A 12,585-nucleotide genomic window follows, 5' to 3' on the forward strand; every position below is an offset into this window, starting at 1 on the left:
CTGTATTATAATATAAAAGCTACTGCTGAGAAACCAGTATCAGCATTTCAGAGCACAAGTCCATGAATGTGTATTTACACACATGCAGTGATTAGGAATTGCACTGCAGGGGGAGCAAGTCATATACCTATGACAATTAAAAGAAGTGAAACAAAGTAGGGAACACACTCCACATCATTAAGTAAGTACATCATTACAGCACATTGGCTAAAAATATGATAATTTCCTACATTCTCACAAAGTTTTAGCAGCTGTGCTTAATATATTTAATGCCCGTTTTCTTACATAGTGAGTAGTAAAAAAGTACAACTGCTGTATAGAAACTTGGCAAATATTTCTAACCAGAGGTGAATATCCCAGTTAGGAAACAGGACACTATGGGAATGCTTTTAAACTATCATGGAGAAGAGACTCTCCATACAAGTTTATAATATCACGTAATTAGAGGACATGCCTGAGATATTTTGTATAGTGAAAATCTAAGCTAGAAACAGTTTCAATATTTTGATATTTGAAAGAATATCCAGGGCACAGAAAGCCTGATTTCTATAAATAGACAAGGTAAAAAAAAAAAGACTATCACTTTTTAAACTTAATCTTAGAAAGGCTTCATAAAGCATTCATGCATATTTTATAAATGACTCTAAATTTAAAGTGTACAGTCATTTAGGTAATATACTGTATGTTCCTAATATTAAATGCCTTGTATGATTTGTGATGCACATCTTGTATTAAACCATTATCAAATGTAAATTCTCAAAAAAGCGACTGAGGGATAGAAATTGCTTCATTTAGATGAACATTTTTGCCTGTTGAGGACGAGAAAGGGAGACAGCTGCCATGACTTTGTTGCTTTGCAGCCCTCGTTCCCCCGTTTAACTCATAGTTATCATTTCATATTTGTCCTTGACGTTGTTCTCCTCCTGTTTTTCAGGCTCTGGGTGGTGCAGCTCAATGAAGACAAAATATATGGCAGCGCCAACCGCTCCTCCCACCATGGGCCCCGCCACAGGAATCCACCACCAGCAACCTCCAGCTCTGCAGACACAAGAACACACACACACACACACACATACACAATGAGCTATTTACCTTGCACCAAAGACTATATTGAAACTCGGTATTGTTCACTCACAGACTACTCCACATAAATTATTGCTGCACCAAAATTATATCATAAGAAAGTAACTAATCATCCCTAATGGTACGTACGCCTTTGCAATAATTGCTATAGTACCTTTTTAATAAGAAAATGCAAATGAACAACATAACTTATATGTTATTTATACAGAAGCATGTCTCGATACAAGTTTTTCAATCTCAGTCCCCTTTTATTTCAGTGAAGTAAAGTGCATCTCCAATGTGTTTCTATATGATTATATTTATGCTTAAAAGATGTTACTACCATCTTACTTGGTGCTAGTTATAGCCTATTGATAACCAGTTATCCCAGATTACAGTAAAGTCTCAAGCTCTCTGCATATGTCCTCATTCTCACTTGACAGTGCCTGATCTGTTTGACCTCAGAATGACTCTTTTACCTTGCCAGAGGGAGATTAGCGTCCCGCTGGTCATTGTGGCTGTTTTGAGCCTTTACTGTAGGTGAAAGGGCCTCAGCTGACGCACCGTGGCACAGGTAGGAAAGTAAACAAGTGTCTGAGCAGGTCGTCTTTATTTCCAGCAAGTATTCAGGAAGTGGAAGTAGACTACAGAAGGGAGGCTGCTGGATTATAGACTTTAATCTATGGCCACAGCTAAGATGATAAGACAGACAGACACCGGGTCACATTGACGCCATGTGGACGAACCGCGGAGCCAAGCGGCACTCTTCACACTTACTACTTCCTGAAATGGGATTTACAGTAAAGAAATCCTCTACCTGGCTTGAGTAGAACACATACATTTTCATTTGAAATGTTTCCCGTTTTTTTTCCCCCTGCATTTCTCTTGATTTAGAAATCTGACTTAATGCATTTCTCTTAGCATTGTGATTACAGAACTGCAGGGACTTTCTGTGTTTATATCACAAATCTAAAAGGTCAGATTATGTCAGATTTAGCACATACGTTATGCTTGATGTAAACCTGAGAGTACCAGAGGCTTATATATGCATTAGAGCACACTAATCTTAGTATATTTGTAGTGTCATATGAGACATCTGATGAGAGTTATAGCTATGGTATGGAGAGTTAAGGGGGTCAGGGTTGGGGTTAAGGTATCTGCCCTGTAGCAAGACCTTAGACTGCCTTCAACCACTTTACATTTTTTCTTTTTAGCATACCTTGGCAAAATGTTTTTGAATATGGTCTCAAATATTTGAACAATTAAAACAGCCTCAAAAGTGGAAACATCATTTGCAAGACTAATGAAGTATTCCTCATGATTTTTTTTCGAAATACTCAAAAGTATTACACAACCTTTACGCTCAGTCTGCTTTTTTACTTTGCTATCCCTGTATGCCCTCTATTAAAGAGTGATTAAACAGACAGAAAATGCCTGTCTCCCACTGCCCACTCCGCAATTTTGAAAAATACGAAGTTGTGGCTGGCGACAGGATGGTGGTGGTGGGGATCGGGGAGTGTGAGTGACAATGTGGAGTCACGCCCCCAAAAGATTTGCACATATAATCCAGGAAAACACTATGCAATATATTGTCAAGAACAAGTATGGATGTGTTTCATCATAAAATTGCCCTGAACATTGATTAACATCTTAAAAAAGTGAGTTTAGGGTTTCATCCCCTTTAAAGTAACGAAATCACGTTTTTATAGATTATAGAAATAGTTCTCAGAGATTTGCTTATTTGCATTGCTTATACTCATAGGGACATCACAGGCTTGAATTGGCTCTGCCTTATGAACTCTGAATTCAGGGAATATCTGTATGACACAGTTTAGAAGTTTAGAAGTAAAGAATTTGCTTGTATGGATTTCATAGAAATCATACTTTTCAAGTTTGAGTAAACCATCATAAAAGGGAGGAAATCAGACCAATCATAGTTGGACCAGACTGTTTATCTTAAATGGATAGCAGACACTAAAAGTTATTTTTTCAGCTGAAAAATAGTAGATATGAGAGAGAATAACTGATAAAGGACAGCAGAGCAGTACCAGCAAACCAAAAATGCTGCAACTGTTGTACATAATTGCAGAGGCAGAAGCCTGTATGGAGTTTAGAGAGAGGCTATGGAGTACAACTTTTTAGCAGCGTCAAAGAGGTTCTGGCAAACCATTCAGAGACTCAGGTGAAAACAGGACATTGTCCAGGCTGTTCTCAGCAAGGGGCGGAGAAATGCTGACCTCACCTGGGGACAAACACTTTGAGGAACTCCTAAATGTGACAGACTCTCCTGTTCAGGAGGCCATGCTGGAAAAATCTGGAAGGTCTGAGCCCATCTCCACTGAACTAGTTAGAAAGCTCCTCAGAGGACAGGTGACAGGGTTGGATGAGATCAAGTCCTGAAATGCTTAAGGCTTTGGATGTCGTTGGAGTGTTGTGGTTGACACGCCTCTTCAATATCGCGTGTATTTTGGGAACAGAGCCTCTGAACTGGCAGACAGCGGTGGAGATCCCCATCATTAAAAAAGTGGAGCAGAGGGATCTCACTGCTCTGACTCTCAAGGAAAGCTTAAGCCAATGTTCTGGAGTGGAGACTCCAGCCAATGAAACTCGGGGTCAGGAGGAACAATGCAGATTTCGTCCTGTTCGCGTAACAGTGGACCAATTTTTTACCCTTTCACAGATAATTGAAGGGTCATAGGAGTTTGCTAATCCAGTATACATGTATTTTATGAATTTGGAAAGGGCCTTTTACCATGTTCCCCATCTGGCTCCAGAGTCAGCTGTTGGCTGAAACAGCGAGCTTCCTTGCTAGGCGTCTTGCTGCTAACAATGAGTCCAAATGGGGTTTGTCAAAATATCTCCAAAAAAGCCGTTTGTAGGCTCCACAGGAGAGTTGAGAATAAATATGACATGAGTTTGGTAGAAGACTATCCACTGAGTGGAAATGGTGCGGTGCTGCTGCTTTCTGAGCTGTGGATATAAATACATCGGTTGGTCGCCATATTTTTTTCACAAACTGGCTTATTTGGAGGTATATTGACAAACCCCATTTGGCTCATTGTTAGCAGCAAGAGGCGACGGAGTTCGCTGTTTCAACAGCTGACTGAGGAGTCAACATTCTCTGTGGGTCTAAGTACTCCAGGTATGTAAGAAACAAACTGTTTATAGGTCCAAAATTGCCAAAGTTATCCTTTAAGAAAAAGTTAAGGGTAAATTAATTTCTGCACATTGAGGTAGGGTTCTGAATGGATTACATATTATTCTTTCAGGATATTTCAGCCATTACTTAGGTAAAATATTTTGTGTGCTTCCAAAACTGATTAAAATATGGCAGCTTATCTAGTATAAATAAAAATAAACAGGACAGCTGTGATGAATGGAGGAGAACGAAAGAGATCCAGAAAGAGACTGAGGAACACACCATTGTGCCATTTTAGTCATGAAGCACTGAATATTTAATATTTACAATGCGCATAGAATCTCACTCTGTTCACTTAAATCCCACAATCCTTTTTCAAAATGCAGGGAACACACACGTGATCATTGAAATATTAATTGAGATTGTCAAGAGAGCAGTGATGGAGCTATAAACGCCTGCTCTTCCTGTAGAGGAGGAAAGAGGCCAAGCAGCCACTTGGTTAGGTCCCGAGTTTCTCACATCACACACTACTCTAACTCCCAGGCTCCAGTGGGTATAAGAGCAGCAGCATAACGGGCCTCTTGCTCTCTCAGGCAGCTGGCATGCTCAAGAAAGGGCTTTCCTGCTGCACCTTCTTCCAGTTTTCATGAATATTTCAGATACTAATCCCAATTTAGTAGGCTACTTCGTGTTACAGTTTATGGAGGCCAAAACAAACAATTAAAAAGTGCAAATGGCATGAATAAATGAATAAAAAACATTTACATTTTTGCAACCCTGCACTTTAGGCGGTGTCTTAAGTTATTTTATATCTGTAAACCTTTCTACGTCAATGACGGGCATGGTAAATTACCTGAAAACGTCCATGCCCCACCCAGCCACAGCAGTGAAGAACCTCGGGCCGAGGTCTCTTGCAGGGTTGATTGGATATCCGCAGTTCAGGCCCATTGACACTCCGATGGCCATGATGATCAGCCCGATGCACAGAGGCTCCATGCCTTTTGGAGCACCAATGTTCTTCCCGTCAGTGATGGCTAGGATGCACAGGATCAGTGCCCCAGTTGCAATTACCTGCACAAAAATAAGCATCAGTCAATTATCATCACATCAGTTGCATCCACATAATTCATGGATACGCCAATACATAATGAATAGTGAAAAGTGTTGCTCAAAAGAGAAAAGTCTTGCTCAAATGGATGGGTAAAATAAGTTATTGTTTTTCGTGTTTCTGTTGTTATTGTTTTGAGTGGATGTTTTTCAGTTACATCATCTGTTGTCTGCTGACTCTTGCCCTCTGTTATTTTGCCTAAGCCTATTAAGGGGCTTCCCCTTTCCCCTGGTTGAAGGCTGTACAAGGCAGCTTTAAAATACAGCCCCATATGGCTGTTTATTATGAAAAGACCATGCCGTGGCATTATCAAAGGATACGATTCATCTCTATCACACCTTAAATAAACCTAGGATTTAAAAGTGTTTATTTAGTTATTTTGGTTAATAGTTAAATTCTACTTTGACCCCTTAATGTCCCCTTTCTGTCCACAAATACACAAACTAGCACATGCCTGCTCGACTCGTGGGCATTCAGCACAGTTGGTAGTTATTCTCAGCATCAGAGCAGCATTGTTCATACTTCAGCAAACAACACACATGTCCATTTATGCTTACTTTTATGCCCATGACTGCACTAAATGCATGCTCACACATGCATGCTCTAAAAGCTTCCAGAAATACAATATGTTTTCAGGTTGTTGTTTTTTTTGCTATCAGTCAATATTTCAAAAATACTGATGATTACAAACAAAAAAATCTTATTCTTATGAGGCAAAAGCACACCAAAGCTAATAACTTCAATAAGATTCAAAAACATGCTTTACCTTCATGTTATAAAGCAGTTTGCAAGGGTCTCATGTTTTCTCCATGTGAATATTGCATTTTCTTGGGATGAAACCACACATATACATGTTGGTATATCACACTTTACCTGATCTACAAATCCATTTAGGACTGAGAGATGTTTGGCAGGATAGGATGCAAATATGTTGGCTGTGGCATTCACACCGGTGACAACGAGTTCTCCATTGGTATATTCCATCAACGCATCTGTGGAAAAAAAAAACAAAGCTCGGCATGCTGCATATTATATGAATCACTATAGCATGACCTATATCAAAGGTCTATTTATATAATTTTTACTCATAAACGCAGCTAATCTGTGTGCGCACATGTGTGTGTATGTGTATGTGAGGGAGAGTACTATGTAGCGATAATGGGTATGTCTCTTTACAGAATGATATTTGTTACCATTTGCTACTTCAAATCAAACACAGTTCTGGCTGCAGGGCAGTGACGACATTTACACTTCACCCACCATAATACAAGCCATAGACAGCACAGGATCCAGCAAAGGCACCCAGAAACTGTGCAGCCACATACACAGGGAACTTCTTTATAGGCAGCTTGCCCAAGATCACCATGGCCAGAGAGACTGCAGGGTTCACATGGGCTCCTGGAGCAATGGACAGACAAAAATCTGATTTAAAATTGTGACATATTTTACGAGGTGGGTAAGAGAACAAAAATGGGGATGACTAAAAACAGCAGCAGTCGTAACTCAAAAAACAAAAACATAAAAAACAAAACAAAACAGAAGAAACATCAAATGTCAGACATCAATTGCCAAGCTGAAGAAATGGGCTTCAGCAAGCATTTCAAAAGCAAAAGCAAAATCTCTTGAAGTGTCTACCTCTCTTACAAGATGAGGTAAGCTGGGTTAAATGGGTAAAAAACAGCTTTAGGTGACAGGGTGTGGTCGGTTGGTTGTTACTCAGATCTGTTGGTGCTCACTGATCATCTCAGCTGTCAGGCAGTTCTCACAAAATATCCATGGAGTTTGAGCGCCTTCAGAGTATTTTCTATGCAAACCTACAAAGGCATGTTTGGACACATTCCAGCCAAATTTTCCTGGGCTACGCTGGCAGTGAGGGGTCATTCATTTAACACTCTGGGATCTTGGCTTTGACCTCGCCGCGGTAACACCACTGGGGGTATCAGCCATGCGCCCATTGTTAATCTCCCCATCCTGTTCACGAACGCCGACCACGACAACCAGCTGAAACTGCCAGTCTGAATTGCATCTGACATAATCTGCCTGAATCTGCTTAAGGCACGCGTAGACTGCAGGTCATTAGAGTGACCATGATGTGTCACACTTACGGTACACTGTCATTTAAAATATGAGACTACAAAGTGAAAAGAATTGTGTTTTCTTCTCGGACGGGGCCGGCCTGCCAGGGAAGCCTAGAAAGCAAGGCTTCTCACACCTGACCCCCCTCCTCTCCAGAGACCCATGCCCCAGTAAAGCTCATTAGTCCAATACCTATGATCATCATCAGAGATGTCACTGAACAGTGTGGAGGCTTCCCACTGCTCCATGGACCCCAGGGTTGAATGGCCCAGTCATGCAGCAAAACCACTCCATATATTAACCCCACTCTCCTCCTCATGCTTTAACTATTCCTCTGAAGCTTTACAACTCTGTCCCCTTCATTAAACATGGGGAGGGATGTCACACTGTTACATGAGTCAGAATGATCAGAATAGCCATAGGCCTACAGTAAGAGGGAGATGAAAAGCCCTGTTTTACTATGTACCATAATAAACTCTCTATATAGAAATGACATTTCTCAGTGAGTCATTTAAATCTCTCCAAATATACCCTAAACATGAGTTTTCCAACCCTCTGATGTACTATAAGATACTGTAGGGAAAGAGGAAATGTTCTACACTGGGACTATTTGGCAAGAAATACAACGTCTGTGCTCTCTCTGTGCCAGCATGTTTTAAAGGTTATAAGCACATTCAATTTGGCTCATATAACGGTGATTACAGCTCATATGCCACAGCATTTAGGTTATCTCTTTTGAGTTCAAATTAAAAGCTTACCTTTGACGATGTTCTCTCCCTTCCCAGTAGTGATGGAAATTACTGTGATAATTTAAAATTACAACTCATCGGCCCATTGCAATCATAATGAAACCCTTGATTGCTGATTAACAGGCACTCACCATCTTGGCTCAGCCAGCCCATGCGAGGCACTGTGACATTTAGAAGTGATTCCCCCTATCCCTATCATTGCTGGCGAAGCACTGAGGGCTTTCCTTGTAATCCTCAAGGAATGCACCCACTAAAGCCCCCTTTGGACATTAGGACACAACACCTCCAGCCTTTAAACCTAGCCCACATGCACACTTATGCCACTGATACTGAAAAGCCTATGGGAGAGTGTAATCAAATAATAGCTCTCATAATATAGTTCTCGTTCCACCAACCCTTATTTTTTAAATTATTGTACTCAGCTCCAGTAGTTGTTGCCTTTGGTACAGAAACCATCGCACACTGTGATACACAGGATGCTATATGTTGAATGTTCTCCATTATGTAACATTGCACGTTCATAACAATGACCTACATTGGTCTTCACAGTCCATTACTGTGTAGTTACATGTTCAGTCAGTGCAAGCATAGATCACTGAGCTAATGCAATGGTGTCATTGATCCATGATGAAAGAGCAGTACTGTTAACTTTCCTTTTTGCAGAATTATTTTTTATGAATGTTTGATACCTTGTAATTATAGACGGAGGCACCAGTGACACAGAATAACCTGGATGTTTAGTATCCAAGAGCAAAAAGAGAGCCAGACATCCACGGCCAAAGATCACAATAAGATAAAGCATCTCCGCCACTGACAAACAATGAGTGATGACCTTTGTTACCTGCACGTGTTTTTTTGATGGTATTTTTGCCTTTATTTGATAGTTCAAAGTTGAGAGAAACTGGAAAGACTGGGAGAGAGAGGGAGGTGATATATGACAAAGGTGCCGGGCCATGGTCCATGTACCAGGTACACGGCATCCTGGGTATGAACCCAGGACATTGTGTTTTACATGGTACATGCCTTAGACCACTGAGCCACCAGGACGCCCACCTGCATGTGTTTTTGAACCCAATAGTTTTTCTAGGAATTTAAGGACAAATTGTTTGTAGACTGAAATGAAAAATTACTGCGTTTTCCTCATTTCTATTTCACCAACAACCCCAGTCAGCTGAGAAAAAGTTTGAATTTAGAGAAGAAAACTACTTGACAACAAACACACTCCCAGAATCGAACTGTTGACTCTGGGGTGAGAACTGCATGATTTAGAAATGTAAAAAGCAAGGCCACTGAATCAGCCTGAGCTCCTACAGTATGTGTAAAGTACCTGATACTCCTCCTGCCATGTAGACCGCCATCATGACTCCCAGAGTGAAGCCGATGTGGATAGTCAGCGGCTCCCCGAGAGCCCCTTTACTCAGCACCGTCTGGGCCACCGACCCACATCCAAAGAGCTGGGACACAGACAGGGACAAAAAACACAGGAGGAGAACATTGGGTGGAGGTAGAAAGACTCATTGTTTTTAATTATTCCAATTATAACCCGCCATTAACACTAGCCTTCTTGTCCAGCAACAGTCTTCAACTGCCACCGACAATTTGTCTAATTTGAAGCTTGGAAAATAATGAATCTCCCACTTATTTTGTAAAAGGCAGAAGTAATTCAGACAAAAAAAAGTGTTGAGAGAAGGGCAGTCATCCAAAAATAAATTGGGCCTGTGGTGGAAGCTGCACCACCCCACTGATGTGGCATCAGTGAAACACAGTCCCATTAAGCCTGCTGAGACAGAGGAACAGGTGACAGGTGGAGCTCAGAGGTGACAGGTGGAGGGCAGGACAGTCTAGACTACAAACCCCTAATCACTGAAAAGCAGCCAATTCTCTAAAGGAATGACAGGGAAGCACATAGCAAAACAACATAAGAACTACCAATCTGTATTGAGAATTAAACTTGGTGATCTAATACATTCTATTTACATTCACACCATTACATTCTACTGCCTAATTAAACAAATATTCTATAACTTAATAATTGATTCGACAATTTAGACAAAAAGACATTTGTAATGGTTTATAATTTCTGTTGAATTACTCTTTTGAATGAGTTGTTAGGCGGGAGAAAAAAAACAGTCCCGTGCCACTCACATCTCGTTAAGTTTTCTAAGCAATCTTTGTCAGGAGGAAATTATAGATGAGCACATCAAAGAGAATGTAAATTATTTTCAGAATATACCATTCAACGGCAACATCTGTTTATCGAGAGAGACATATATAGAAGACAGCAGTTACCGTCCCGTGAGACTCGCTTTGACACCTTATTATCATACTGGTTCAAAGCTTTAAAGCGGCTACGTTAGGCAGATGACAGGTGCAGAGGTTACTCACTATTAGGACGAATATCCCCAGAAATTCAGCCAGGAACTCTTTGAAGATGTTCTGCCTCAGGGCAAATCTCTCCTTTATTTTTCTCTTGCTCTCGTGTTCCATATTTCTGCAGATCCTTGATGTCTCACTCCGGCCAGAACAAACAGCTAACAAGTATGAGTGAGTCTCTCTAATTGTCTATGTAGGCTAGCCGCCTCCCACTCACTCGGTGCGCTCGTGCCGTGTAGCCCTCACCAGGCTGACATGCCCGTTAGTTAAGCCCGTTTCATCTTCTTGCTCTTCATATTTTCCCGTTATAACCACAAGGGGTCTACTTTTTGGGGCGTAGGTTTCAGATTAGGCGAATTGCACTGCTATTATCTATGTAGCTAGTCAGTCATCACGCGCACTATTTCATTGTGACACAAAAACAAGGTAACCACATCTTAGAAGGTTACTTTACAACTGTAAAATCTATTTTCGTGCAAAAAAATATCATGCCACAGAAAAGCATTAAGTAATAGCCCACTATAAGAGATAGGCTATGCCACAAATAGCCTGGCAAAGGTCACTATAAACTCACCGCTGAGTACAAACACACTGTAAGTGCCAAAAAAATATAGTGATTTTTCGTTAGGGATGCAAAATGAAATGGTGAATAAAAAGAATATGAAAATTGCACTCACATAGGCTATAGTCTATCACCACTAGCCATTATCACCTTCAAAATAACAAAAAAGCTATCAACTAAAAGGTAAACAGTTAGATTTATAGGTAGTTTAGGGGCTTTGTTTTACTGTATATAGCGTAGAGATAATGCTTTGCCTTAATGCGTTTTATCACCCGTCAGTTAGCCTAGTGAATCAAGCCTTTCCTTGAAAATCTACTAGGCTACTTTTGAGTTAATTTTGGTTATTTTGTTGCGTTAGACACTGTGGTAAAGTTAGTTTTTTAAAATGGCCATTCAGCAATTCAACGCGAAAACTAAGCTGAAGAGGGGGATGTAACCCCCCCCCCCCAAAAAAAACCAACCCCAAAACAACTACTACTATCATGAAGAGAGGATAGTCAACAGACCACACACTTTTCAGTTACATGAGGGGTTTCATTATGAAAAACGCTCTCTATTTTGAACAAAAAGATTGTAACCTGATGTGAATTGTTCAATTTATTAAAACACAGATGATTGTGTTGCTATTTTTGTTGTTTTTGTTGTTCTATTGTACGTGAACAGCCTCACATTAGCTTATAACTTCACTAGTATTTGATACTTTTTTTGCTAGCAATCATTTCGTCAGTATCAAATGGTGCGTATCAAATTTTGGCATTATAATCTCGCCAAGTATTTTTTAAATAAAAGCCCGTAAGCAAAACTGGGAAAAAGTAGCAGTCCATTAGTGAGGGATAAATTGTGTACAGACACGGAAAAGAAAAGGGTTATAGTGAAAAAGAACTAAAACTAGAAGGTGAAGACTGTTTTTCATTCGCTCCTTACGAATATAGCCATGTGCTTAACAATCCCCTCGAACAGTTAAATGATAATGAAGATAGAAATTTAATCTCTGAGTGACTAATAGACTATAAAACTAACTTCGCCACAGTAAAAACCAAAACTACATTGAAAGAAAATGTAATGAAGGAGGCTTAATGAGAACTCCAATGATTCAATTTGTCTCCCTTTATTTTTTGTTTTCCATCCATTTAGGGGGCGTGTGGATCGTGACCATTATACAGCAATAGGCCTACAGCATTTAGTTTAGTTTACATTAAGAAGTCTGTGATAAAAATAGAAAACAGAGATAATAAAATATAGTTTAAAATTGACAGGCCATAAATAGGCTACCATGAATTTGTGTGTGTGTGTCAGGTTCCTTCAGCTGCTGATAAGACAACAGCTGAAAATCATAATTCTCCTCTAAAACCTCCCTCATCCTCCACCAACTTCCATCACTCTTCTTCGGTTTCCTAATCCTCTTCTCATCTTCTAAAGTGTTGTTTTTAACGCCCTTACTGGAGAAGCAAAGTCCCCAGACTCCCTTGCATTTTTGGGGGGAGAAATTCTCTTTTCTTTTTTTTTTCTCTCATGT

The 12,585-nt window shown here is 40.2% G+C and overlaps 1 protein-coding gene across 1 annotated transcript; it reads right to left on the reverse strand.

The window, feature by feature from the left end:
• Positions 1-875: 875 nt before the first annotated feature.
• On the reverse strand, positions 876-10,621 carry LOC139647068 (aquaporin-9-like). Its single transcript, XM_071523266.1, has 6 exons — positions 10,520-10,621; positions 9,462-9,588; positions 6,570-6,707; positions 6,183-6,301; positions 5,055-5,272; positions 876-1,038 (listed from the first exon to the last, which is right to left on the reverse strand). Exons 1-6 carry the CDS (start codon positions 10,619-10,621, stop codon positions 876-878), a joined length of 867 nt encoding a protein of 288 aa, XP_071379367.1.
• Between the last annotated feature and the right edge of the window lie 1,964 nt (positions 10,622-12,585).

Source organism: Centroberyx affinis, unplaced genomic scaffold (assembly GCF_046629955.1).
Source record: "Centroberyx affinis isolate AG114_WGS23_722 - 3 ecotype Tasmania unplaced genomic scaffold, CSIRO-AGI_Caff_v1 ptg000002l_1, whole genome shotgun sequence".
Taxonomy (NCBI): Eukaryota; Metazoa; Chordata; class Actinopteri; order Beryciformes; family Berycidae; genus Centroberyx; species Centroberyx affinis.